Source organism: Silurus aristotelis (genome assembly GCF_946808225.1).
Source record: "Silurus aristotelis genome assembly, chromosome: 29".
Taxonomy (NCBI): Eukaryota; Metazoa; Chordata; class Actinopteri; order Siluriformes; family Siluridae; genus Silurus; species Silurus aristotelis.
The window spans coordinates 754,557-782,448 of NC_139602.1; the positions used below are offsets into that span (position 1 = coordinate 754,557).

A 27,892-nucleotide genomic window follows, 5' to 3' on the forward strand; every position below is an offset into this window, starting at 1 on the left:
TTCCACCAATCAGAACGAAGAATTCAGATCCTGTGGGTCATCTGACGCTCGGTCATTCCGTAGTGTTTAGAACACTGTGAGCTTCATTCCCACCTTTATACGAGTCTTCAATGAATTCATTACAGATTAATAGATTGGTGTTTTATACAGTGTGGGAGTTCTCACACACACACACACACACACACACACACACTAGTGAAACGCTGAAGGTCTGGAGGCCATGCTGAGGGTCGTAAAGTTCTAAACGCAACTGGTCCGACAGTCTGTACATTCAAAAAACTACACACACACACACACACACACACACACACACACACACACACACACACACTGCAGCAGCTGCAAGCCATTTTCTCCCTTCCCAGAGCTTCTTATGAGGCCAACAGTGCAGTGGCGTGCACACTTATACACACTTATATACACACACACACACACACACACACACACACACACACACTACATAACACACAGACTATTACAAAAATTCACTTTTTTTTTTACAAATCATTTGTATTGTTGTGTGTATAGATGCTCTAATACAGATATACTGTTTTGAACATGAACAACTCCAGTGTGTGTGTGTGTGTGTGTGTGTGTGTGTGTGGTCTCCTGAGTGTAAGTGTATGGATTAGTACAGAATTGCAGGTTCCTAAAACCCACACTGCTGCTTTGGGTTTAATTACAGAGCACAGTGTGTACAGCTGTAACCAGGCAGCGTCGTTCATAGCTGAGCCGAGCGGAGCCGAGCTGAACCGGGTCACCCATGACTTTCACAGCTTCATGTCATCACTGAGGTTTCTTTTTATATATATTATATATATATAATCTAAAGCTGCTCTGAAAGTCCTGCATGGCGCTCAGTGAATTGTCAATATGCCTCCCATTTCTGGTGTTAGGGAGACCTCTAGGGACAGCACAAGGAACTACACACTAATGATGACGTAATCAGGCAGAACTGGAGCATTCAGACCCAGTAGGGGTGTTTCTCTGAACCCTAGAGAGGTTGGAACAGGTGGATTTGAGACATGGAGAAGAATTTGGGATATTAATGATTAAAAATGAGCATTTAGGTCGTCGTTAGTGAATTGCTGATAGCTTCAGAGCAGCTCTGAATAATACAGAAGCTGTAGTGGGCGTGGTGACCCGGTTTAATTAATTAATTACTAAAAGTCAAATAAGAATTGTATTTTGTAATAATTATAAAAATTTATAATTAATATAATTCTTTTAAAAAAAATAATTTTTTAAATCATATCACCCCCCAAAAAAAACCTAGTAGTTTTAGTTTAATGTTATAAAATTATATTAATGATTAAATCTTAAAATAAAATTAATAAAAAATTTAATTCTTATGAATATATTAATGACAAACTATTATGATGTAAAATATATATCACCTTCATCAGAAACCAAAGTCCCGCCCACATCCATTTTTATTTGCTCATGAGACTAAAGCTTTTGTTTAAAAAATAAAATTAAATAATGTATTCTTTTTTTTGTTTTTTTGTTTCAGCGTTTCCTCTCAGACCATCACCTTCAGAACAATAAGAACTTCCTTCACTCCACAGTTTGCATGTAACTGTTTTATTGTGATTAAACAGAACATTTTCTTATCATCTGTGAAAGTAAACTCATAATAATTTCGTAATTATTTCTTTTTAATTATGTGTCATTAAACCATAAGTAGTGAAGAAGTGAAGCTTAGAAAGCTTTAAAGAGCTGATTAGGGAGAAACCCGAGCTGCAGGAAGGAGGTCTGAGCCTCTCGCTCCAGGTTCGCCAGCTCCTGTACTGTAGGGGCCAAAATATCCACGTGGCCCTTATAGAGTCCACCTGAGAGAGAGAGAGAGAGAGAGAGAGAGAGAGAGAGAGAACATCTAGAATCAGATACATCTGTACAAGATATGGCCAAAAGTTTGTGGACACCTGAACATAAGATTGCTCGCCATGTGCTCCATTTTGAACCTCCACATTATGTCTCCATATTATGAGCTCTTCTGAGAAGATGTTCCACTAGATTTTGTGTCAGGTATTCATGTAGGTGAGGAAGAAGGTGAGCAGGCCTGGGATGGGGTTCACATTCATCTCAAATAGGGTTAGAGCTCTAAAGCAGATGCACCACTCAGGATCTTTCTCACACTATCTTTCAATCCATGGAAAGCAGATCTTCATGGAGCTAACTTTGTGCACTTTGTGTCACGCTGGAACGGGTTTGGGTCTCCTAGTTTAAGCCGAGGAGAAATTTCTTGTCTGAATACTTTTGACAGCGTTAAAGAGGATCTCCGTACCTGCAGCAGCTCGGCGCTGACCGTAAGTAACCTTGCCATCGAACTCGTCCAAGGGAACTTTGATGTCATGCTCACACTGAGTGATGGTGCACTTCAGGTGTTCCTCGATTTCTCCCAGGAGCTGAACACCAAGAAGAAAACACCAAAATAAGACTCCAATGTAAACGTTAACAGCTTTAAGTGATCGATGCTGGAAAGTGACCATGATATACAGGTGATGATCCACGGCTAGGTGTGAGATCTTGGACCATTCTGATGCTACACCTGATCTGGAGCTCCTCACCTCTTTCTCGTTGTACCATATAGTGCAGCCTCCTTCCTCCTTTAACCTGGTGTTATAGCAGCCCCGGCCTCTGTTAGGGCAAACGTGATACCATACCTACACACACACACACACACACACACTAATAAAAAAAAACACCACACCTATACACCTCTGAAGTTCTGAATACACCATTCAATCACACACACACACACACACACACACACACACACACACACACACACACACACACACACACCTTCTCCTTTTCCATTGCCACTAGAGAAATGGCCAGACCCATCCTTTGGAAAAAAAAAAAAAAAGAAGCGGAATTATACAAATATTATAATAAATAAATAAATAAATAAATCAGCGACGTGTTCACCTCTCCGCCCTGCCCACTCTCCCGATCCGATGCACGTAATTCTGCTTCTCATCCGGCAAGGTCACGTTAACGACTGAAAAAGAAAAATGTGTAAAAAAAAACCCACTAATTAATTAAGTGCCTCATTATAATCATCAGTACCATCTGACCAATCAGATTAGAGAACCGGAAACTATTCCTTCACAGCCTACGAGTTCTTACCGTACGGAACGCCGTGGATGTCGATTCCTCTGGCTGCTACGTCCGTGCAGATCAGAAACCTCACATCCTTTTTCTATGGCGAGATCAAGAACAGTCAGACATGCTGTTGCTTTAAACAAAAAAAGAACTATAATAATTATAGCTGCGAGGAATAATTTGGAGGGGAAACCACACCGAGACGTTTATGATGGAATTCTCTCGCTATAAGAGAAAAGGTCTAGATTTGTCTAGAACAAATGGGTATCTAGGGGTCGAGATGACTAGAGACAAATCTGGTGGGAGAAAATGTTGAGTTGGAGGAGAAGTAAGGATGATAGTATGATATTTAAGTTATTCTAAATTTTGACCAGTAGATGGCACTGGATGGCACTTTTGCTAAAGCTTTGGACCTTTGAAAAGAAATAAACAAATGGTTAAAGGGTTCTGGTTTTCCGCCGTCAGTACGAGAGCGGCCTCTAGAGGCGAATCACCGACATCACATGCTGTTTGTTTATACGTGTGGGACTGCGTGCCGCACGGAGAGCGCTATATGACAAGTACTAATCCACTTTCGATCGATCTGTAATTATTACCTTGAACCGCTCCAAGTTGTATTTGCGCTCATTGGGCTTCCTGTCTCCGTGAAGACACACACATGAAAACTGATGGCCTTTTTTATCAGGACCTGAGAAGACAAGACAAGCTGAATGAGCCACATAAATCTATAAACAAGGGCAGGTGTTGAAATGCCAGTGCAGGCGTTGCTCGTTCACCTCCCCCTTGGGCGATCAGGTGCTGCTCCATGTTGTCGCAGTCGATCTTGGTCCTGCAGAAGATGATGGCTTGGTCCATCTTGTGCTCCTTGATTGCACGGATCGTGTACTCCCCTTTCAGGATCTTGATCGCCTCGGACCACATCTCTAATCAGATGCAGTAGACTAGGGTGAGGGTTATGTATAAAGGCTAGCTCTCCCAGGTGGTAGAGTATCAGAGTATCAGCGTAGAAGAAACGGAGCTCCAAAGTCGGCTAAACTGACCAATCGAATAGATGTTTACCTGCAGTGTTTGCTCCGGGTCTCGTGTTGTCTTTCGCGTGCACTTCATCAGTCTGTAACAAAAGATTTATGAAAAAATTCAATAAAAATGATGATTATATGGTCTAATGTACCCCAGGGTTGGTTTGCTAAAGTCTCGCTTTACCCCTGGTGTTGCTATGGTATTAAAATTAGTTGCTAGGTGATTGCTATCCTATTCCCAATAATTGTTGCTAGGGTGGTTGCTATGATGTTAGGGGGTTGTATTAAAGCTAGCTGTTGACTGCCATCTGATTTCTGATTGTTGCGAGGTGGTTGCAGTTTTAGTTCTAGTTGTTGCTAAGGTGGTTGCTAGGGTGTTAAGTAGTTGCGTGGTATTCTTAGTGGTTGACTGAGTGTTGCTGTAGAATTCCAGTTGGTTGCAGAGTTGTTCGCTTTAGTATGACAGCTACCTGATTGCTAGGTGTCGCTAGTTAAGGGCCATGTTAGGTGTTTGAGGTGTTATTAAGAGGTTGTTGCTAGGATGTTGTTAGATGGTTGAAATGGTATTCTAGGAGACATCATGGAAATACAAGTGTACCCGGATGTGGTTCTTTCCCAGCTTCTCCCAGAGCTTGTCGGTTTTTGGGCTGACGGGCACCACCACGTGATGGACCGTCTCAGGCACGGAGTCTTCACCTTTCAGATCCACCCACGTAGGGAAGTGCATGATCTTCTCCGACAGCTTCTTCACGTCGAACGAGTGCAGGGTCGCCGAGCACACGATCACCTACGGCAGAACGTATTCTACTCAGGCCACTCGGCCTTCAACAAGAAAAACAATATACTACTACAAAACACCACAAGGAGGCACCTGCAGTCTCTTCCCATCCGAGGTGACCTGGGGGATTTTGCTGTAGACCCTCATGATGAAGTCAGTGTAGCCGGCGGAAAGCAGTCCGTCCTGCAAACAGATGATGAGGGAGTTAATACTGGAGGGGATTTAGTGTAGAGGGGTTTGTGAAGATCTACGTACGCATTCATCCAGAACCAGGAAGCGGACTTGGGACAGATCGAGTTTTCCAGTGGATATGAGATCGTCGAGCCTGCCGGGGGTGCCAACCACGATATCAACCTGACAGCGAGAGTGCGAGAACATTGCTTGACAATTGCTAGTTCATTAAACAATTTTCAGACTGCTTATGCTGGTGTACCATCACACCTCGACAACCGTCAGCACAATCAGAACATTCACACTCACCCCGCTTTCCAAAACAGACAACTGGTCTTTAGCTGCCACGCCTCCGATGATCAGCAACTCACTGCAAGAACACAAACGTGATCAAACCACCTGTCTGGGGTGTTGTCAAGTGTTTCTATGTTATTTCACACGGTTGCTAAGGTGTTTCTATGCTATTCTGGCCAGTCGATAGGTGGTTGCCATCCCATTTGGTTGCCAGGTGACAGTTGAATTGATAGTCCTAGGGTGTTACTAGGAGGTCGTTTAAAAGGATATTCCTGGTGGTCAACAAGGTTCTGCTTATGGTATTAAAGATTGTTGTTGGTAGGCTGATGCTGGGGGAAACCTAGTGTACAAACCACCTAGCAACAGCAAGCAAAGTAAGTGTAATACCATAGCAACTGCCCAGCAGTACCCTAGCAACAACCGTAATGATTTGCTCGGTTGTTGATATGGGGTACCCCATTCGGTTTCAATGTTTTTTTCTAAGTCCTGGTTGTTGCTAACCAGTTGCTATGGTATTACACTTACTTTGCTTGTTGTTGCTAGATGATCTGTACGCTTCCCCACGTGGTTTCTAGGGCCTTTCTAAGTAATTGCTATGTAATCTGAGTTGGCCGCAAAGGCATATACCAAGGTATTCCTGGTGGTAGGTGCTTGACCTAATATTACAGCTAGCTGCTAGGCTGATACCAAGGGGCTAGTTGTTTGGCAAAGTAGTTAACATTGTTGCTAGAAGTGTTTCCATGGTGTTTCTGGAGGTTGCCAGATGCTTTAGTGCTTACCGCAGTTTGGGATTCTCCACGTATTTCTTGAACTGGTTGACGTTGTTGAGGGTCTGCTCAGCCAGTTCTTTAGACGGCTCCACAATGAGAGCTTTAGGGGCACTGGAGCTGGTTTTGACCTGACTTACCGTGGCGCTGCCTACACACACACACACACAAACACACGTGTCCTATTACCCTATAGCACACCTGAGAGAAGTTATATTCACTGACTATCACCAAACTCACCCCTCTCTCATTTAGACCCCTCACCCCCACCCTCAAAATTAGCCCCCCTCTCAATTGCCCCCTCCCCGCACGGTCCCAAAAACCCCAGAGAAGCTCACCAGTCTGAGTGGTTTTGACCACGTGGCCATCGGGTGCCTTATCCAGAGCAATGTACCCCTCTTTGGGGGCGTTTTTGAAAGGTTCTCCACCAAAATTGAACTTCAGTTCGGCATTCTGCGTGTACCGTCACAGGAAAACATCATTTACACAGTATATTAAAGGATATATTTATCCATTCAGGGTTACATTTAATTACTGGAACATACAAAAGTATACAGCTTGTATCAAAGTGCCGTGTTCTGTTCACCTTAAGCACACAGGAAGCGAAGAACGGCTGACTCATCGAGTTCTTGGGAATCTCGAACGCCAGGCCCAGATCGTTCCCTGAGATTTTTATGTACAAATTTTTTTTTTTTAATTTTCGGAAAAGAAAATAGATTTTAGTGCTGTAATGTTTATGATATGGTCATGAAGAAGAGACAAACCATTTTTGGAGAAGGACATATGGCCTTTTTCAAGGTCGATGTAGCAGCCAATGGTGTCGTGCATGGTGAACTCCTGTTTTGTGACCACACACACACACACACACACACACACACACACACACGGATTGTTGATAGTGCAAGAGTTCAGAACTTTGCACTGTAATGAACATTTACGCATCACTCACCTCTCCATAACTATCAAACTGTTTATTATGGGATTTTTTTCCGGTCCCTCCGAAGCCAAACCCGAACTTGTCTGTACCTGTGTGTGTAAATGAGGGTCATCATACAACTGTACACAAAGGTTAGAAATGCTTTATGTAGCTTCCTCTGCTTGCTGATTGGTGGTTGGAATCCGTTTGGTTGCTAGATAAAGGTAGCAAAGAATACTAACTTGTTGCTTTGTGTTTACTATAGTTTTACAGCTAGCTGGTTGCTAGGGTGTTGCTATGGTACTACAACTAGTAAATTCTGCTTGGTTGCTATGGGATACCTGGTGGGTATTAATATGTTAGTATTACAGCTGGTTAATGCTGCTAGCTGGTTGCTAGGGTGTTGCTTTAGGATTCCTAGTGGTTGCTAAGGTGTTGTTATGGGATCCCAGGTGGGTATTACCGTGTTGCTATGGGATACCTGGTGGTCACTGGGGTGTTGCTACAGGATTCCTGGTGGTTGCTATGGGACACCTGGTGGGTATTAGGGTGTTGCTATGGGAAACCCAGTGAATGCTAGGGTTACTGGAGTGTTGCTAGGAAGACCCGGTGGTTGCTAGGATATTGCTAAGGGGATTCCTGGTGATTGCTATGGTTACCAGGGTGTTGCTATGGGACACCAGGTGGTTGCTAGGGTGTTGCTAATGGATGCCTAGTGGTCAAAAGAGGTGACCTCTGTGTGTGTGTGTGTGTGTGTGTGTGTGTGTGTGTGTGTATATAAACTGCTCCGGAGACACACAGCTCTATTCATACCCAGGTCCAGAGCTGCCTGACTGGTGGACCAGCCGATCCTGCACAAGCCCTGGTCATGGCAGGAGACTTCATAGTAATACTTTCCTAAATGAAAGAAGAAAAAACATGGTTTCTGGCAGGTTTTTTTTGTATAACCTACACCTTTATTACATATATGATCTTAGCCTGGATCTCAGGTAAAGCACACACACACACACACACACACACACACACACACACACACACACACACACACACACACACACACACACACACACACTCTGACCTTTAGTCACGGCCCGGGTGGACCTGCAGCCGTGCCACTCCTTAAACTCTCTGCTCTGGCAGCAAAGCCCGTCCGGTCCGATAGCTAGAGACACAACATGACTCTATTTAGGTGAGTTCAGAGGGTGCCATTACTTTCGACAAAATCTAATGTCTAGTCTTAATCTGTGTGAAACGTATAAACTGGATTACACTTCATAATGTAACTCTTATCTATAATCATGTATAATAAAGCTGTGTGTGTGTGTGTGTGTGTGTGTGTGTGTGTGTGTGTGTGCAGATCAATTAATGACCCACCAAACGCTGGGCTTCGGTCGTATGGGTTCATCTGCCATTTATTAAACACTGAAAAATAAAGAACAACAAACATGATAAGTCACACAGTCAGGCAGAAGTATGTGGACACCCGAGCTATAAAACGTCTTCATCGCCCCGTGACGCACGCCGACCTGCTCCTCCGGTCTTCACGGCAGCACTGCGACCTTTCCCCTCCTGCTGATCTTTCAGAGTCTCGTACACGATCTGGATCACTGGGATGCTGAAGGCCTGCAAAAAAAGAAGACAAAAGCAAAAGTCAGGTGAACCTTCCGTGAAACACACAGCGAAGGTGTGTGTGTGTGTGTGTGTGTGTGTGTGTGTGTGTGTGTGAAGCAGAGACCATGTTTTTCAACCTACCCCAGTTTTCCCACTTCCTGTCTCAGCGGCCTGCGGGGAAACAACGTACGTATGTCATGGAAATGGGAAGATGATGATGATGAAGAAGAAAGAGAATACACACACACACATATATATATATATATATATATATATATATATATATATATATATATATATATATATATATATATATATATAAAACTACATCTCACCATGAGAACGTCTCCTCCGCCGAGGATCAGGGGAATAGACTCGGCTTGGATGTCAGTGGGAAGCCTGGTGAAGGTCAGAGAGGATCATCATCATCATCATCAAGTCCCATACTCTGGTTCCCCCCATCAGACCCTCTGAACTGCCTACAGACCCCCTTTACTACACCACACACCCTTCCCCCACTCCGGTCCCATCCGGATTCCCACATTATCATTACTCACACAGGTGAAATACACACAGAGAGACAGACAGACAGACAGACAGACAGACAGACAGACAGACAGATAGACAGATAGACAGACAGACAGACAGACAGACAGAGGACTTGAGGGTTGAGGTAACAGAACTCACAGCCAGTCCATTTCTTCAACAGCCTGAGCGATTTCAGGCATCACGCCCATTTCTACAAAAATAAACACACGTTTACAGTCAGACACGCGGTAACAACGCATTAATATAACACACACATTAATAACAACACAACAGGAGCCTCACCTCCGAACGCAGCCATGATCACAACCGCACACCAACAGCGGAAATGACGTGTACACTGCCGCGGCGCTGCTTCTAACAGCTGTCAAAGTGTCTGAAAGAAATGTTCGTGTGCAACACACAACCGCCGAACTTTAGTTCCAGATGTGTTTTCTTTTTTCTCCTGTGTGTGTGTGTGTGAAGGAGAGACAATATGATGTCTGTGAATATTTTATAAAAACTCCAGCTTTTAGATTTTTGAAGGAATAAATACAAATAAAACAAACTAGTATGCAAGCAGCCAGGGTGTCTGGAATTAAGTGTCCGTTTACAACACACAACCGTCAAACTTTAGTTCCTAAATCTTTTTTTTGTGGGGATAATAAAATGTTTCTGAATATATGGTGAAATGATTAACTATTGAATCAAAAACTATAGGTTTAATGTTTAAAGAAAAATAAAAACAATAATAATTAACCCGTTCTGCATTACAGCGGTGACTTGATATCTCGCACCTCGCGTAGTTTGACGCATGCGCAGGTGCTTTTGATTAAAGATGGCGGCGGATTGTATAGTGGGAGATGAAGAGGAAAATATATTATACGATTTGCTCATTAACGCGGAATGGCCACCGGAAACTGACACGCAGGTTTGTACTGCTTCTTGTTTTCTACAATTTATCATTTAACGCACGTGCTGTCGCGTGTTTATTATTCCTTTATTTTTTTGACAACAAACAATCGGGGCCACGTAGTCGAACTTGGAAGGTTTCGTCCCAAATGACTTTCTGCTCCCTATTTAAGTGCACTACAGCGTGTATGTTAGTAACCGCGTCCGCTTTATGTCTAGTGCACTCTGTTTTAGGGAAAAGAGTGATTTGGGATGCGGGTGAAATTTCTGCTGAGTCTCATTGGCTAGTTTTTGTTTTTGTTTTGTTTTTTAGTGGAAATTTGTGATTGTTTTTGTAAACAAGGAAAATAAACATTATGATGTTGTTCTCTGGTTGGTTTATTTGCAGGCACGTGGATCAAAAGAGCACAGTTCCGGGGTTCTAGCCAGGGCTGTTACAGGTAACCTGAACACCTGAGCACCACTTTCTGTTTTCTTCCATTTATTAACTTTATTAATGTAATGATGCCAAAACGCAATTCTCCTGGGAACAACTTTAACCTTTTCATGCATAAATTATTAAATCACAAAATGAGATGTTTTGAATGTTGAATTAAAAATTTGTTTCAGGGCCTTTCAGATTCTTCCTGCACTACCTTTGGTACAGGTGAGTTACAGGTCTTAGCAGGAATGTGTGTGTGTGTGTGTGTGTGCGCGCGCAACTGTAGCACGTCAAAATAAAATACAACTCAGACCCAATCTGTTGACGTCTGTGATGGTGTAAATCAGTTGTAAATAATTGACGTATAATTTTATTTATTATTTTCAGCCCCACGAGTTCGTCTTTACCCCCTGCCCTGGTGAGCCTGGCAGCGAAGCAGACCAACTGGCAGCTAGTGCTAGCAAGGTGATGCTAATTCCTCTGATTTCAAAGCCCTGAATATGACTCGATTACTGTGTTGTAGCTCCACCCAGCAGCAACTCGTAAAAATCATGTTTTCAAAAGTATCGGAACAGCCGCCTTTCCCCAGTACAAAGCAATCGAATTGTTGGGTGTCCACATACTTTTGGCGACACCGAGTTTAACGATATCCAACAAGATCTGGGAAGTCTGTATGATACCGGAGACGGGAGGCGGCGTTACCATGGCGACGGCCCCAGACATTCACGATTTTATTTTCGTTTACTGTTGATCACGTTGATCTGCGGTCTGTTGTGGAGGATGGAAAAGAATCTTCTATACGTGAACACATTGTTCTTTTTCTCCTTTCTTCACCTTCTTCCTCTCTCTCTCTCTCTCTCTCTCTTCCTCTCTCTCTCTCTCTCTCTCTCTCTCTCTCTCTCTGCAGTAATGGGAAGCTCCTGGCAGTGGTTCAGGACCAGTATGTGGAAATAAGGTAATCCTTCTCTCCCTCTCTCTGATCATTTTGCCCTGTAGAAGGAATCGGCGTGTTCCTCACCTTGCCATCATCAGAGCTTTTGGTCTCAGCACCTTTTTGTCCCTCAGCTTTTCTCAAAAAAAAAAAAAAAAATCAGCGAGAAGGTAAAACAGATGAGCGATGGTGTGTGAAGTGATTTATCTTCATCATCTCCGAGTGTAGACGCCGCTTTTCTCAGCGTACATACATAGAATAGTATACTTTCACATTCTAGATCTTAGTTACCCTCAGACTATCTGCCCTCTTCTACATACACCAGCTCCAGATCTGATGTTCACACAGTGTTTCCCAGAGCGTTAGAAGAACCTACAGAGACGTGTAGTGTTTTACAGATTATATATAACATAAACGGCGCATTGGAGTTCCAAGATGCGAGGAATCAAAGCGCCTCGTTCTCGGTGTTCCGCGTCCCGAAGAACGTGATCGGTACGGGCGCGCAAACTTTTGCACCCGAATGCTCAAACTTGCGTAAGTTGGTCGGAATCCAAAAGGAAACCCTTCTGATCTCGTGCCTTAGATTTGATATCTTGCACTGGAGACTCCTTACCTGTTAAGTGTACGCGTGATTTCTAGTCCAGAATGTTCCCCAGCACCTTCTGACCAATCAGATCCCAGAAATCCACAGCGATGGTCCAACTTGTTTACGTTTTTTTCTCCCTCTATCCAGGTCCGCTCGAGACGACTTCGGGTCCGTCATCGGGAAATGTCAAGGTAGATGAACACCAAGACCTTCCGTCTGCACCTACATACACATACAACCCACTTCAGTCTGCTCCAATGAGCTCCAGGCTTCCGGTGCTCCACAAGATTTTGTGGAGATTTCTGAGATTCTCACTCAGGCACTGATGGAAATGAGGGGGTGGTGTTCACTTTCACAAATAGGGATGGAGCTCTATAGCAGGCCACTCAAGATCTTCTACACACATCCAACCCATGGAAAGCAGATCTTCATACGTTGTTGGGAGTTTTATCAGATGTAGAGGAGGTGAAGTGATGGTATGATGGAGAGACGGACTGGAGAGGTGAAGTGAGGGATTTAGTGATGGTATGATGAAGGTGTGTGTGTGTGTGTGTGTGTGTGTGTGTCTCCTCTGTAAATCATGATGGGGTTTTTATTGCAGTAGATCATCACCGCTGACTCAGCACATTCTCCCTTCTCTATTTATTTATCTTCTTCCTTCCACTTTTCACCGAACACAGATTTATGACGAGTACGTCTGCCCCCCTGACACCCCAGCCCCCCCCCCCCCCAGCCCCTTCACGCAGCTCTCGTCACGTGCACTTGGGCGGATTAGTTTGAGCGCTCGCTCCACGTTAATTAGGCTTTAGTGGAGGAGATGTGATTTATGGTCTCTGCTGAGCTCCTTCTTTTCTTCTCCAGGTATTTATCTGTGGAAAGCATCATCACTCATCCTCAGTTATCGAACCTCCCTCACTTCTTTCCCTCTTTCTTTCCAGTCTTTTATTTTATTATTATTATTTTTTTATCCTGAATAGAAACAGCAAGCTTGCGTTTTTTTTTTCACCGCTTCTGCACTGCGGTGGAGATAAGAACCACTCACTGGGTTTGATTGAACTTCTCATGATTCACCGCTCCACCGAACAGGAGCCTGTACTGCATTAGATGTGCACCTGTTCCTCAGGTTCCGTTTCCGCACAGCAGAAGCCAGAGGAACGTCAAGAGGTTGAAATAGTCCGAGTCTGCTTCATCTACTACTTCTTCATTAAACAAAAAAAACTTTCTACTTCTTCCAGTTTTTTCGTCTCCTTCTTTCTCTGACTCCTACTTCTTCTTAATCTTCTATTCTTTCTTTTCCACCTCTGTTCTTCTTCTACCACTTTTCTGCTTTTTTTCTTCTAATCCTCCACCTCTTTCACCTCCTGCTTCTTCTTCCGCCTGCTCTTTCTTTTTCTTCTTTGTTTTCTTCTCCTTCCTTCCCTCCGCCCTTCCCTCCCTCCCTCCTTCCTTTTTTTTTTGACTTTTTCTTCTTCCATTGAATCCTCCTCTCCTTTTTCATAATCTCATCCCTTTTCACCTCCTTCTCATCTTTCTTTCTATTCTCCTTTTGTCCTCCTTCTTTCTCCTCTCCTTTCTACTCTTTCCTCTTTGTCTTCTCTTCCTTCTACTCCTCCTATTCTTCTTTTTAATCTTCTTCTTCTTCTTGTCCTCCCTTCTTTCATCACTTGAGTGCAGAGTAAAGGAGATTGTTTTTTTGTATTTTTTTATTTCCAGTATGAACCTCAAATTTTTACTGGGTCCTAGCGCCCGCCAAGTCACTGCTCCTCGTGTTCTTCTAATGACCCTTGAATCCAATCTTCTCTCAGATCCGGAGCGAGGGAACGTGTGCAGCTTCATTTCTTCTCACTCCTGAATCTCATTCTCTGCTTTTCACCTGAGTGATTACAGGCCTGTCTGATCCCCGGAATTACAATGGGCTTTAACGTGAAGCACGTCGTCGTGTGTGTGTGTGTGTGTGAGGAGGACGTATCATTAGGTTCTAAACCCCGCGTGTGAACGAGGACGCCATAGTGATTAATGCTGCAGGATTTTTTCGGTATATGGAGAATAATAAAGTCACAGAAGCTTCAAACAATTGTTTTTTGAAGGTGTTGTGAAATAAAAGGTTCATCACCTCCAGAGAAGAACTGATGGCCTTCTGGTGATCCTGCAGCTTTCCACTGAAATGTGAAGCGAAAGATTTCTCCCAGTTTGACTGATTACACACCGGCTGGAGTTTCACATCCACGCTGTCTCCAGAGGAACTTAGAAGAACCCAGAGGAATTTAGAGGAACTTTGAAGGACCCACAATCTTCTTCTTCTCCTTTTTCAGGTCCTGAGATCTAATCAGTTCACCCATCATTTCCAGTCATGTGTTCTTGTTCTCCAAACTGTTCCTACACAAAGTGTCTCAGAGGAACATCTCTTCAGAAGAGTGGAGCTTATAATGAGAGTGCATGGCGACCAAATGTGGAATGAGATGTTCAAAAAAAAAGAACATAGCAACCTAATGGTCAGGTGTCCACAAACGTTATGACCATGTAGTGTATCTAGCTAACTTTCAACCCTTAGGTGATCAGAGGATAATTTGTAAAGAGCTTGAGGAGAACATGTTCTGAATGTTGCAGGTTGATCAGTCCTTCAGCACCTGCACTAATCCTTGTGATGTGATTGTGTTGTAGTACCGAAGGACTCGTCTCCTCAGTGGAGGAAGGTGGCGTGGAGTCACGACTGCGCTCTCCTGGCATATGCTGACAGCACAGGAACCGTCAGAGTCTTCGACCTGATGGGCAGCGAACTCTTCATCATTCCTCCAGTAAGCTCCACCTAATCATCTCCTTCTCCTTCACTTCACCTGATCTTCTCCTTCTCTCCACCTGATCTTCTCCTTCTCTCCACCTGATCTTCTCCTTCTCTCCACCTGATCTTCTCCTTTTCTCCACCTGATTTTCTCCTTTTCTCCACCTGATCTTCTCCTTCTCTCCACCTGATCTCCTTCTCTTCACCTGATCTCCTTCTCCTTTTCTCCACCCGATTTTCTCCCTCTGCTTCTCTCTACCAAAACTTCTCCCTCTTCTTTTCCCCACCTTACCTTCTCATACGGTTGATTAATGATTCACCACCACAGGGTCTCAGTGCTCATTGATGAAGCTCTGCAGTGAGATGTTGAACGTTCCACTCGTCTCTCCAGGAGCCTGCTTGATTTGTCTGTCGTGTCTTTCTCTTCTCTTCCCTCAGGCTGTGAGCTTTCCCGGAGATTTCAGCTACGCTGCCGCTGGCTTGATCTTCCTGGAGTACACGGCGAGCACCCAGTGGTCCGCAGAGCTTCTCGTGATAACCTACAGCGGTCAGCTGAAGAGCTACCTGGTCAGGTAAATGTTACCAAGCAACCAAATTTGAGACTTTGAAGAGCGAACGTGGACTAAATGTGGAAGATGTTTAAAAATGACGCTACGCTGTTCTAATGGTCAGGTGTCCTAATCGAGCTCCATGAAGATCTGCTTTCCATGGGTTAGATGTGTGTGTGGAAGATCTTGAGATCATGAGTGGCCTGCTATAGAGCTCAAACCCTCACCACCATCAGTACCAGACTTTACTAAGTGTCTCCACAAAATAGAGGAACATCTTCCAGAAGTTATTAGATCATTATAAGAGCGAATGGAGACTAAATGTGGAAATGGGATGCTTAAGAAGAATCTTATGGTCAGGTGTCCCCATATTTTTGGCATTTAGTGTGATTTGTTTAACATCGTGTCAATCACCAGTCAGTCTCAGGTGCGCCACCTACTGGTTATTTGGTTAAATCCATGTTTAAAATGCTTTTTAGTGTGAAGGAGTGAGTCGAGTCTCGGCTGCGCCACCTACTGGTTATGTAGCATCTGATACATTTTAGTATTTTTCTGGCCACGAGCTTCAGGATCTCAGAGTGCAATATGTTCAGTTTGACACGTTTTATTGTCATGGAAACGAGTTCTAAAAAGGTTAGGGTTTTAATTTCTGATACTTGACTTTTCCGTGTTTGACTTTTCAGTACCGGAACCAACCAGGGCTTTCAGGAAAGTCACACCTTCACGTTCTCCACCCACTACAGCGACGGCGTCACGGCGGCCGTCTACCACCCGGGGCACCGGTGAGCAGACTCGGATATTAAACATGTAAAAGTTCCATCATTGGCCCCTAATGAAATTAAAACCTTTCATTATCGGATACAAAAAAAACCCCAGAAAAAACATTTTTAATCAGAAACGTTTGTTTTACCGACGCACCAAATCTGAAATCAAACACTAAAATCCGGCAGTCAAAACCATCCGAGCGGAAACATGGCATAAGTCTCGTTTGGTGTCCCGAAGATTTACGTCACTTTAAAACGCCGTCATTATTTTAAAACTTTCGCAAGGATATTTTGGCTGATTTCATGCTGAGTTCGGTTTCACAAATAGTCATGCATTTATCAGTTCTCTGGACTGTCACCTGGGGGCAGTGTTGCACTTAAAGTGAGTGTGTGTTTGAAATTAGTGATGTGGCTGCCTGCTTTTTTCTCTTATCATCTTGTCACACTGTTTTTGGTTTAACTGATGAGACCATCCTGGGAGCTGTCGCTTTGTGTTTTCATCTCTCTCTCTTTTTTTTATTTTCTTCTTTCTCTCTCTCTCTTTTCTTTTTATAAGTAAAGTTTTCCACCTTCTCTCACTCACTTTCTTTTTTTCCTTTACTCCTTTTATTTTCCCTCCACACTCTCTTATTCACCTTCTCCCTCATCCTCTCTATCTTTTTTCTCTCTCTCTCTCTGTCTCTCTCTCACTTTCTCTCTTTCTCTCTCTGTGCTATTTGTACAGTATTTAGTGTTTGGGCTGTAAATTGGAGCACGGTTTATAAGGCTGTATAGAGTAAGAGAGAAAAAGAGGAGAGAGGGAGAGAGAGAGGGGTAGATGATGTGGTGATGTTTTAAGGATGGACAGATGTGTCTCACCCAGTCGTAGTCCTGCAGTAGACCACAGGACAGCACTAACTCATATAATCACTCTTTTTGTCTCGTTTGTGTGTGTGTTTTTTTCACGTCAGGAAATTACACAGCGTAAAAGTTTCATCATCTCTCATAACGAGATGCGGAGCAGCATTTCAGAGATTCGGTGCTGATTTGTTTTTAATTATGATAAAATAAAAACCCCAGTGAATAGATGTTTTTTGTCGGATCGTTCTCGTGGGATTTTTCTCCGTCTGGTAATTAGTTATGCCTTGGTGAATTAGGGATAACAAGGGGTTATCGTCTGTATCGACTGACAGGTTGCTGCTGGTGGGGGGATGCCGCTCGGACGTGGGCGTGGCTTCTCTGGCCGCTCGGTGCGATGTCACGGCGTGGAGGGTGCTGTCGGGGGCACCTCATTATAAACAGGTCATCAGCTACGAGGAGGATGTTCTAGGGGTAAGATATATATATATATATATATACACACACACACACACACTTACTGATTTCCCAGAAGCTAATCGCAGTCTCTCACTTCCCTGCAGTCCCAGAAGAGAGGGCTTTTCCGAATGCCGACGTTCCGACTTTTTTCCAGGCAAAACAACAGACAAGTAAATAATCATCCTTCGTTCTTTCTCTTGCTCTGCGTCCTTTAAAAAAATATTTTGAGACTCCTTCTATGCATAAAGATAAACTTTGGGGTAGGCATTATAATAGATACTGAAACAGTCCTGAACTTTATTACAAAGATAAAAAAAAACTAATGAATCATGAAAATGTGAGAAATTAAATAAATGAATATATTAATTATATTACTAAATATTGAGGAAATTAAGACCTGCATTCCGATTAACACAAAAAGTAACACTCCAAATAAAAAAAGGCATCTCAAATGAAGACACTTTGAATAAACAGCATGTAGTGTCAGCAATTTGCCTCTAGAGGCCGCTTTTGTACTGTATAACGCAACCCGGAAAAACTATCTATAGGTATGGATTTTTGCTCATAGTTCCAGCAATCAGTGCAAAACCAATTAATCAGTCAACCTCTTACTGAAACATCAAATGTGTGTGTGTGTTTAGGATGGTGTCTTCAGGATGAGTCTGTCTCCTGATGGAGCCATGTTGGCTGTGATCCATTTCTCGGGCGCTCTCAGCGTGTGGGACGTTCCATCCCTGAAAAAGAGGAACAGCTGGAAGCAGGAGGAGCAGGTAGAACTTGGGACATGTGTGTCTGTGTGTGTGTGTGTGTTTGCCCTTATGGAGCCAGGAAGGTCTGTCTAGTTTGGATGATGGTGCAGATGCAACATCTGCTGCTGATGTCAAGTTTTCTCTCTTCAATTCTCTTTATCTTTCTACAGCCTGGCTATGAGGAGATTAATCCCGAATGGAAGACATCACTCGAGAAGAGAAAGAAAATCAGAGGTATTAGACATCGGCGCGCGCACACACACACACACACACACACACAGTGTAGAATCTGTGTAGAGTTTCTGAAGGTTCTTTTTGCTTATGGATGTGTTTTTCTTTATTTTTATGTTCAGATTGGCGGCTCCTCAACAGCACCTACACATTTACACACTTCACTCAGCAGGCGCTCTCACACACACACACACACACAGAGAGAGAGAGAACAGAGCGATTTAATAAAACCCCACTGTTTGATGCCAGACGTGTTCACAGCAAGCAGACATTTTACCAGACATTTACATAATACACACTTCCCAGTTTTTCTTTTCTTTTTTTTCCTTCCTTTCTCCTTTGCCACCCCCCCCCCCCTTTCCATCCATCCTCGTCAGAATTCTAAACGCAGTGTCTAGTTAGTACGCAGATGGTGTGTATTGTTGGGCTCTTAAATGCAGCGTCTCGTTAGGACCTAGATGATGTGTTTTGTTAGGACCCCAGAAGGTGTGTCTTCTGAGGACCCCAATGTCGTAACTCGTTTGGACTTTGGACAACAAAAAGAGTTTTGTTAGTTACCCTGAATGTAGTGTCTCATTAGGTCCTAGAGTTGGCGTGTCTTTAAGACCCTGGACACAGGGTTTCGTCAGTGTTCTATTTAACTCTTGCATGTTAGGGGTTAAGTGGCATTATACCTGCTGTTCAACATCTACAGATGTACAGAATCCTGGTAAGAAGAAATCCTGAGCTAGTTTGGAAGTATCAGTGCGCTCGAGTTTGATGTGTGTTTTCTTTTATTCCCACTTTGAGTTTTGTATTTAATATAAAGTAAAGGTTGTGAAGTTTCCACTCAGACTTCTCCTGTATTATTAATGTACTGTAACTTTACCTGCTCACGTGTCATTCTCATGTGAGATCTTTACTAGAAATTCGCGCTGATTATTTTGTAATCCCATTTCACCGTTCATTCAGATTAATTTAGACTCTTGCGGTCGAGGCGTCGCCTCCTGCCGCGTCTCGTTCGGGCCTCAGATCATTACCTCTGTGTGTGTTTGTGTGTAGATAAAGAGCAGTATCAGTCTCTGATGGATGTGGGCTGGTGGAGCGATCAGGCTCTAATCCTGGCTCGCTGTTCCGGCTCTCTCACCGTCTCATCGGTCCGTACTCTCACCAATCTCCTGGGAAAATCCTGTGAATGGTTCGAGCCTTCACCCAGAGTCACCTCGGCTCACGACGGCGGCTTTCTCAGCTTGGAGGTAGGCTTTTATTACAGTATATACTGATACTGCCAATGCCACTGTGTGTGTGTGTGTGTGTGTGTGTGTGTGTGTGTGTGTGTGTGTGTGTGTGTGTGTGTGTGTGTATATACATAATATAAAATTCGGTATCGCCAGCATGTGTGGTTTATCATTAGTAACACTGTGTTCATATTATTTTGTCTGATTTCATCTGTTGTTTGTTTGCCTGTTGTGTCTGCGAAGCCTATTGGCGTCTGGGTCGGACTACTAACAGTCTGTAGGTGCCTCTGTAACTTACTATTTCTTTTACTGTTACTGATTATACTTTAGCCAGTAGTTTAGTTATTACTAGTAAACAAATGTATTTAACTTGTAATAAAGGGGAAGAGATTGAAATACTGCACGAATAATATCCAGGACACAAAAAAAAAAAACAATATTAGAAAATTGTGTCTGTTTTTACACACAGATGTGTACAGAGGTGAAGTGGTAGCTCAGTGGTTAAGGGTCCGGTTTTCTGATCGGAAAGGCATGGGTTTCAAAACCCAATATGGATAAGCTGGCACTTTTGGGGCCCCTGAGCAAGGCCCTTAACTCGCTGTGCTCTAGGGGTTCTCCATCAAGGCTTAAACTGCGCTCTGTAATATGCAAAGAAAGAATTTTACTGTTCTGTAATGTAAACGCGTCTATTCTATTTTATCCACACACTTTACTATCAGCAAAAATTCATACCTATATAGTTTTTCCGGGTTGCGTTATACAGTGCAAAAGCGGCCTCTAGAGAACAACCCTCGCTCGGGAGATGTAAATAAAAAGCAGAGTTTTGACAGTTTTGTGTAAATTCGGATTGAAACCTCGGAGGCGTATTATATACGTAACGCCCGCCGGATGCTGCGTAAACACCTGTTCTGTCTGGGAAGAGAAGCAGAAATGGACAGATGGAGTACGGATATAAAATGCATCCTCCTGCCTTCATCAGGTTCCGTTTCATCACCCCTCTCGTAAAGCAAGCGGTGTGGCTCTGATATCCCGCAGGCCGTCTTCATAAAGCCGCTTCGCAGCCCGGCATCCTTTTTAATCTCTCATCGCTTCCTGTTTTTATAGTCTTATATGCATCTCTTTGTCCGTTGAACTTTTATGGCCCGCTTTCTGTGCAGCCGAGGCGCAATAGAGTGGAGAAAGTAAAGTGTCTTATTGCTGAAGCGTGGTTTATTTCCACCCTCTGTCTCTCAGTGCGAGACCAAACTGGCCTCGAAGCGTTCACGCCTGGAGAGCAGCGAGGACGACGACGTCGCCACTGAGGAAGACTCCGACTCTGACGAGGAATCGTCGGCGAAGGCGCGTTACTTCAGTTACGTGAAGCAAGGCCTGTACTACGTGACCGAGATGGAGCGGTTCGCTCCTCCGAGGAAGAGACCACGCACCGTCCTAAAAAATTACAGACTGCTCAGCTTGAGATCTACGACGCCTGAGGAGCTCTACCAGAGGAAGGTGAGCTGGGTGGGGGTCAGGTGTGTGAGAGTGAGATTCTCGTCAGGACCTAGGTCAGTGCCTCTGTTTTAGGGACCCAGTCAGGACCTCGATCAGGTCCTCAGACCGTTTCCAGGGCTTTGGACTTGTTAGTAAACCTGTCATTGAAACAAGCACAGTGTCTCAGCGCCTCATTAGCACATTACAGGACAGCTTGAGAGTGGAACAGGATGCTGAGTGGCCTGTGAATATTGAGAGCCTCTGTGTTTATGCATTCTGCAGTGATTTGTGATTGTAGAAGCTTTTATTTTGGCCGAACTAACGGAGGTGATAATGCTTTGTTTACGACACAGCGACTTAATGAGGAGCCATGGGAACTAGGCCGAGACATTAACCTGCATCTGTCTAACTCTGTGTCTCTCCCACTCTCTCTCTCTCTCTAATGTGTGTGTGTGTGTGTGTGCGTGCAAATGCAGATTGATAATGAGGAATACGGAGAAGCGTTGTCTCTGGCCCATGTCTATGGCCTGGACTCAGATCTGGTCTATCAGAGGCAGTGGAGGAAGTCTTCAGTCAGTATCGCCTCTATACAGGACTATCTGGTACGTAGCAAAGTGCAAAGTTTTAATGCCTGAGTATTGATGTCCTTCATCTTCCATATTTGCAGCAGGCCTACAGAGATTTCTTGCATAATAAAAGCGTAGTTTAGGGGCTCTCATACTACAGTACTGTAAATCCTCAAACCTGATTGGTCTCTGTCTGTCTGCCTACCTATTGTACTTGTGTGTGTGTGTGTGTGTGTGTGTTTAGAGTAAGATAAAGAAGCGTTCCTGGGTGCTACACGAGTGTGTGGAAAGAGTTCCTGAGAACGTAGACGCTGCCAAGGAGCTCCTACAGTACGGTCTAAAAGGAACCGATCTAGAGGCCCTTATCGCCATCGGAGAAGGAGCTGACGGAGGGAGGTGTGTTTTTTTTTGTGCACATACACACATGTAGACACACACGCTCACACATATACACTTTAATTTGTTTATTCACACCAATAAAGAGCGATCTCATCCCCTTCTCCATGTACAGTGGTACAGTCCATAATAAAGTGCTTTAATAACAGAGTCTGTGATAAACACACGTCCTCACGTCCCCCTGGACTGAAGATGTATCCGCTCTTCAATCTCCAGTCTCTTGTCGGATATTCGGTTCCATCCGAGGTCACAAAAGTGAGATAAAGTTGCCTTGATGGTTTGATTGGACGAAAAGGTGTTGAAGGTTTGTTATAACAGCAGCTCTGATCAAACACAGGACCCCGATGGCTGACAAAAGTATTGGGACACCTGACTTTATTTTTCCAGACGTATGTGGTGGTTCTTCAAAAATGGAGGAAAAACCTGTTTGAGAGAGCGAGAGAGAGAGAGACCGAGAGACACAGAGAGAGAGAGACAGAGACAGCTGCTGTAACATTAATGATAACAGGAACGTTTTGTGGCTGGTCCTCAGCACTGAATGTAAAATGTAGCTATAAACAGATAAAAAGTCTAGCGCTGTGTTTAAGAGGAATAAATGCTTGTATCGTAATAAAATTGTCCTTGGGCCGAATCCCAGCACGCTGTGATGCCTCCATAAATATTCTGTTAGCAATAAGGATGTCCTGAAGATGGAGGAACATCACATCCTTTAGGCACACACACACAAAGAGGCACACATAAAGCATTTGTATTAAATACTGTTGGAATAAAGTCCAACCAAACGTCGTCTTCTCAGGTTTATCTTACCTGGAGATGTGGACCTGGATGACACTCTCTATGAGGATATGGAGTCCATGGAGGACGAAATGGAGAGAAAGAGAGAGAGAGAAGTGAAGAAAAGGCAAGATCTTCTCAAAAAAGTGGACTTCAGCAAGTAAGTAACTTCTCCTGAAAACACACACACACACACACACACACACACACACAGGAGGAGAGATCCTGGAGGAGGAAAGGACAAGATGGAGGGAGGTCATGAAGGAGGAGGGGGAGGATAAGAGATGGAGGAAGATTTTAAATGAGGAGAGATAAAAGGAGGTCCTAATGGAGGAGGAGAGATAGAGGGATGTCCTATTGAAGAGGTGAAGAAGAGGTAGATGGAGGGCCCTGATGGAGGAGCAAGAGTAAAAAAGAAAGAGGGAGTCCCTGCTGGGGGAGGAGGAGAAGAGCGAGGAAGGCCCTGATTCAGGAGGAGAGATGGAGTGCAGTTAATGCAGTAATAGACAGGGTTGCCAGATTGTGCTAATTTGAGTCACCAATTTGTAGCTTTATTCAGTAATGTCCTTTTATACACACACACACACACACACACACACACACACACACACACACACACACGCTATGCTGTTGTTTTTATGGAGTGGAAAACCAAAAGCCATCATTTTGTTAATTCCTTTTTAACTGCACAACCATTACAGCGGCACAGCACTATCGATCACACTGCTGTGTGTGTGTGTGTGTGTGTGTGTGTGTGTGTGTGTCTGGTCCAGGCTTTGTTTTCTTACTCAACTAATGCTCAGCACACTGCAATTACCATTAAACTTGTTGTTCTGAATAGTGAAAGTACAAACTGGAGTTCAGAACCACACACACACACACACACACACACACAGAGACACACACACACACACACACAGCTGAGATCCATCAGGGGGTTATTTATTTATTCATTTACTGTAATACAGTACACTTACACTCTATATTTCCCTCTCCTCATTCTTTCTTTCCTTCCATCCTTTCTTTTTATCCTCTCCTTTTCTGCCTTTATTCCTCACTCTCTATCTTCCTCTTTCTTTCCTTCTTTTCTTGTTTCATTTTTTCAAACATTTGTTAGTTATTAAACTGTACTTCTTTATTTGTATGATACTATTTAATTTTTTTATTTGTGTGTGTGCGTGTGTGTGTGTGTGTGTGTGCAGGTTAACTCTGGAGCAGAAGGAGCTGTGTAGAAGCAGACTCAAGCTGCTGTGTTATTTGGACCGACTCGCCACATACGAGGTGAAAAAACCCTCATGTTTACTGTACATGATGATGATGATGATGATGATGGTAAATGATGCACATGAAGATAAAAAAACAGGAGTGTAAGAAAACTAATCATGACTCGTGTGTGTGTGTGTGTGTGTGTGTGTGTGTGTGTGTGTGTGTGTAGGAGATTTTGGGTGGACCCCATGCAGCAGAGGAGAGGTACGACTCCGAATTCTTCAAAAAGTTCCGCTCTCAGAACATCATGCTTTCAGCAAGAACCTACGCCCGGGTAAAGCTCGTGTGTGTGTGTGTGTGTGTGTGTGTGTGTGTGTGTGTGTGTGTGTGTGTGTGTGTGTGAGAGGCCAAGAGCATGAATTATACATCTACAGTGTAACCTCGTTGCGTGTCCATGCTTTCAAATATAGATTCTTCACTATAGCATGAATCTACAGTGAGTGTGAGGCTGAAATACGGCTCCAAACACAAACACTATTAGAGGAGAAAAAGCTGCAGGAAGAAACAGACGCACCATGAATTTAACTTCTATTAATTATTCATTTATTCCTCTCTTTTCTTCCTTTTTCTTCTTCTCTCGTAGGAGAGTAACGTTCAGGCGCTGGATATTCTCTTCACCTATCATGGCTCGGAGTTGCTCCAGCATCGACTCGCCATCCTGTGCAACTTCTCAGAAACCACTTCTCCACATGAGTACACTGCACTGCTGCCCGAGGCCTGGTAGGGTTCACACACACACACACACACACACACACACACACACACACACGTCTGGCTATATGGCCAAAAGTATCGGAACACACTTTTTCTTCCTGCTGGTATCCAATCTCTAACTTTCTTCATTATGTACTTCCTTCATTCATTCCTTCTCTCCATTTCTTTCTTTCCTTCTCCCATTTCCTCTTTTCTTCCTTCCTCACTATATTTCTCTCTCTCTCTCTCTCTCGCTCTATGTTCCCCTTTTTCTTCCCCCCCTCATTCTCTCCTCTCTATTGTCCCTTTCCCTTCTTCCTTTTTTCCTTCATTCCTTCTTTCTATCCCTTTCTTTCCTTCTTCCCCATTTCCTCTTTTCATCCTTAATTACTCTTTCCTTTTGCTCACTTTCTTCTCTTCTTCCTTCCTTCCACTTTTCTTCCTTTCTCGCTATATTTCCCTTTACTTACTTTCTTCCTTTATCCCCCCTCTCGCTCTCTTCTCCTTTTTTTTCCTTCCTCTCTATTCCCTTTCCCTTCTTACTTTCCGCTCTTCTTTCTTCCTATATATAATATATATGGCCAAAGGTATTGGTACATCTGATTTTTATTTATTTATTTTATTTTCTATCCATGTCTTCTTTCCCAATCTGTTGGATGAAACCCAAACCCTGTTATAGAGCTCCAAAACCGTATTGAACACCATTGAGAAGAATTGGATAGAACAGTAGCTGAACGAAATTTCAGAAATGTCCACAAAATCTAGTGGAACATCTTCCCAGAAGAATGGCGCTGAAATTTAGACTAAATGTGGTATCGCACATGGCAATCTTATGGTCAGGACTCCACAAACTTTGTATATAATACACACACACACACACACACACACACACACACGTGTTTTCTTGAACTGTAAGGTTTAGTATTTCTAGTGTTGAATTGTGCTGCAGATGTTGTATAATCTCCGGCTCTGGAATCATGGAGGCTCTCCAGCTGTGCGTTGTCTCGGATCCCCTCGAGTCACGGAATTTCGAACAGACACTCGTAATTGCGCGTTCCGAAATTTACACTCGATGTCGACGCAGACGTCGCAATAAAACCCAGGTTTCTTCTCCTGGGTTTTGCCTTTGATCCACGGCTGCAGAAGACACCGTTATGCACTGGTGGTGTGGATTTAGGAGACATCATGAGCATGAATTCGAGACGTTTGTGGAGGAGAAACAAAGAGGGTGCATCTGTCTTTTCCCCCTGCCGTCTCCGATAATGAGGGTGCTGGAAGATTTAGGGCACGTCGAGTGCCACGGCCTCCCACCTTCTCTCCCGGTTTCTCTTCTCTTTCTCTCTTTCTTTCCCTCCCTATTTTTCTTTCTCCCCCAGGAGGTGAGCTGCCTTAGTAGTGAGCATCCATCATGGCTCAACAGCTGGAGGCCACCTTCTCGTTTCTGCAGGTCCGAGAGGGGTTTATCTGCGCTGTGGTTTCTTTCTCGGAGGCAGAACCGCCTCACTCTCGCCATCTGCCACTGAGAAAACGACCGTCGCCCAAATGAAGTCTTTCCAATATGTCGCAGGATTTTATCATTATTGGCACAGGGTTTTGTTTCGAAAAGAGAAACAGTTTTCTCCCCGATAGTCGTGACAACGCTGAGTTTGGCTCGTGAAACAACTTAAAGCCCCCCGAGCTGGTGGCAACAGGGGGCAAAAAAAATCCAGAAATAATGGATTTTAAAGGTGAAGGATGAATCAATAGATTGATGGATTAATGTGGACAACTAGCTGGACAAAATGGCAAGATGTATAAAAGGTTTTAGTCGGTTAAATACACACTAGGTGTGTGTCTAGACGGGCAGGGAGGTAGACGCTTAATTGGGCTGTGAGACAGACAGAGTTGGAGCGTCTGGCCGCTGCTTCCGCAGACGCCCGTCTGGCCGCTGCTTCCGCAGACGCCCGTCTGGCCGCTGCTTCCGCAGACGCCCGTCTGGCCGCTGCTTCCGCAGACGCCCGTCTGGCCGCTGCTTCCGCAGACGCCCGTCTGGCCGCTGCTTCCGCAGACGCCCGTCTGGCCGCTGCTTCCGCAGACGCCCGTCTGGCCGCTGCTTCCGCAGACGCCCGTCTGGCCGTCTCACTGCCTGTTAGAGGCAGTGAGACGGATGTTTTAAATAGCAGTGTAACTCTAAACAGTGAGACAGGTGTCTAGACGAGACAGACAGAGATGTATATAAATAAATAATATACATAAGCACTCGAGCAGACGGAGACATGCGTATCCAGGCAGATCTGAGGATACATGGATTAGTTCAGCCCATATTCTGTTCTCTCTTCTTCATGCAAGCCCAGGCCAAGCTGTTGTAGATTACGGAGAACATGAGCAGAATAACTCGGCTGTATTGATTGCAAGTGTGTGTGTGTGTGTGTGTGTGTGTGTGTGTGTGTGTGTGTGTGTGTAAAAATGCGTTTCCTCTGAGCCGAGGATAAAAAAGGGGAAGAAATTATTTTCTTGTAATTAAGTCTGTGAATCAGTGATGCCCGTCTTCCTGACCAGCATAGAAATATCTTTTTCCTTCAATTTCGAAGACATTTTTTATTTATTTTTTTCCTATTCAAATTCTTCATTACGGTGTAATTATAAAGGGTCAATGGAGATCCGTGTCTTTGAAAGAATCGCACATTTTATTGAATTTTTCCGCTCAGGATTTGGACACAGATCCGTCCTCGGTTGGTTATGCCGTACCCTGAGCTGAAACGCTGAGAAATAAACGCTATAATAAAAACTATAACCGCATTGGTGTATAGAATGGGGCTTCATCTGTATTACTTACTGTATTTCTTTCTCACAAGAGTGGCAGGAAATCATTTGTTCCAGAATTTTCAGTTCCTGCCATTTAGCTTTTTTGAAAAGAGATATTTTTCATAAAATAAACTCTTAGTGTGTTTTTTTTTTTTAAGTGAATAGAGCAGATATCTACTTGAGAACGTTGCCTATTTTACTGCAGAACATCGAAAGCTTTGCGTTGGACGTTTTCTAGGAGCCTACTTCAGTTTCTACAGATGATCCATTGACTGAACCTTGGAGACTGAAATCTCGTATTAGGATTTGTACTACAG

The 27,892-nt window shown here is 43.9% G+C and overlaps 2 protein-coding genes across 4 annotated transcripts in view; one reads left to right on the forward strand and one right to left on the reverse strand.

Annotated features, from left to right (window-relative positions):
- Window positions 1-1,568: 1,568 nt before the first annotated feature.
- ddx1 (DEAD (Asp-Glu-Ala-Asp) box helicase 1) lies at window positions 1,569-9,992 on the reverse strand. Of its 2 annotated transcripts, XM_083535715.1 has the most exons (27): window positions 9,953-9,992; window positions 9,499-9,589; window positions 9,355-9,406; window positions 9,003-9,066; window positions 8,809-8,838; window positions 8,583-8,679; window positions 8,431-8,478; window positions 8,135-8,218; window positions 7,870-7,953; window positions 7,090-7,166; window positions 6,905-6,977; window positions 6,727-6,803; window positions 6,479-6,593; window positions 6,153-6,291; window positions 5,389-5,449; window positions 5,164-5,262; window positions 5,002-5,091; window positions 4,729-4,917; window positions 4,171-4,222; window positions 3,888-4,034; window positions 3,708-3,799; window positions 3,136-3,208; window positions 2,935-3,007; window positions 2,809-2,851; window positions 2,571-2,666; window positions 2,288-2,408; window positions 1,569-1,832 (listed from the first exon to the last, which is right to left on the reverse strand). In XM_083535715.1, the coding sequence occupies exons 2-27, from the start codon at window positions 9,512-9,514 to the stop codon at window positions 1,702-1,704; spliced, it is 2,223 nt and encodes a 740-aa protein (XP_083391841.1). In that variant the 5' UTR covers window positions 9,515-9,589; window positions 9,953-9,992; the 3' UTR covers window positions 1,569-1,701. The 2 variants fall into 2 exon arrangements, with proteins under 2 accessions (XP_083391841.1, XP_083391840.1); XM_083535714.1 differs by lacking the exon at window positions 9,953-9,992 and having other exon boundaries at window positions 9,499-9,781.
- nbas (NBAS subunit of NRZ tethering complex) overlaps window positions 9,983-27,892 on the forward strand; it is an 89,117-nt gene continuing 71,207 nt past the window's right edge. For both annotated transcript variants that reach the window (XM_083535669.1, XM_083535670.1), the window contains exons 1-21: window positions 9,983-10,123; window positions 10,493-10,544; window positions 10,714-10,750; window positions 10,913-10,990; window positions 11,433-11,480; window positions 12,190-12,233; window positions 14,704-14,837; window positions 15,260-15,393; window positions 16,053-16,151; window positions 17,306-17,444; window positions 17,534-17,599; window positions 18,071-18,199; window positions 18,349-18,412; window positions 19,451-19,644; window positions 20,860-21,117; window positions 21,573-21,698; window positions 21,907-22,058; window positions 22,855-22,992; window positions 24,035-24,113; window positions 24,268-24,372; window positions 24,682-24,818. In XM_083535669.1, the coding sequence (XP_083391795.1) occupies window positions 10,031-10,123; window positions 10,493-10,544; window positions 10,714-10,750; window positions 10,913-10,990; window positions 11,433-11,480; window positions 12,190-12,233; window positions 14,704-14,837; window positions 15,260-15,393; window positions 16,053-16,151; window positions 17,306-17,444; window positions 17,534-17,599; window positions 18,071-18,199; window positions 18,349-18,412; window positions 19,451-19,644; window positions 20,860-21,117; window positions 21,573-21,698; window positions 21,907-22,058; window positions 22,855-22,992; window positions 24,035-24,113; window positions 24,268-24,372; window positions 24,682-24,818 (2,306 nt within the window). In that variant the 5' untranslated portion in view covers window positions 9,983-10,030. The remainder of the gene's footprint in view (window positions 10,124-10,492; window positions 10,545-10,713; window positions 10,751-10,912; window positions 10,991-11,432; window positions 11,481-12,189; window positions 12,234-14,703; window positions 14,838-15,259; window positions 15,394-16,052; window positions 16,152-17,305; window positions 17,445-17,533; window positions 17,600-18,070; window positions 18,200-18,348; window positions 18,413-19,450; window positions 19,645-20,859; window positions 21,118-21,572; window positions 21,699-21,906; window positions 22,059-22,854; window positions 22,993-24,034; window positions 24,114-24,267; window positions 24,373-24,681; window positions 24,819-27,892) is intronic.

What these genes read in the sequence shown, in the direction of transcription:
- ddx1 (XM_083535715.1), bottom strand. An exon ending in CCTGATCGCCCAAGGGGGAG is followed by an intron (nt 3,800 to 3,887) that starts GTGAACGAGCAA and finishes TTGTCTTCTCAG; the next exon opens with GTCCTGATAAAAAAGGCCAT. An exon ending in TATGGTACAACGAGAAAGAG is followed by an intron (nt 2,409 to 2,570) that starts GTGAGGAGCTCC and finishes CTTGGTGTTCAG; the next exon opens with CTCCTGGGAGAAATCGAGGA.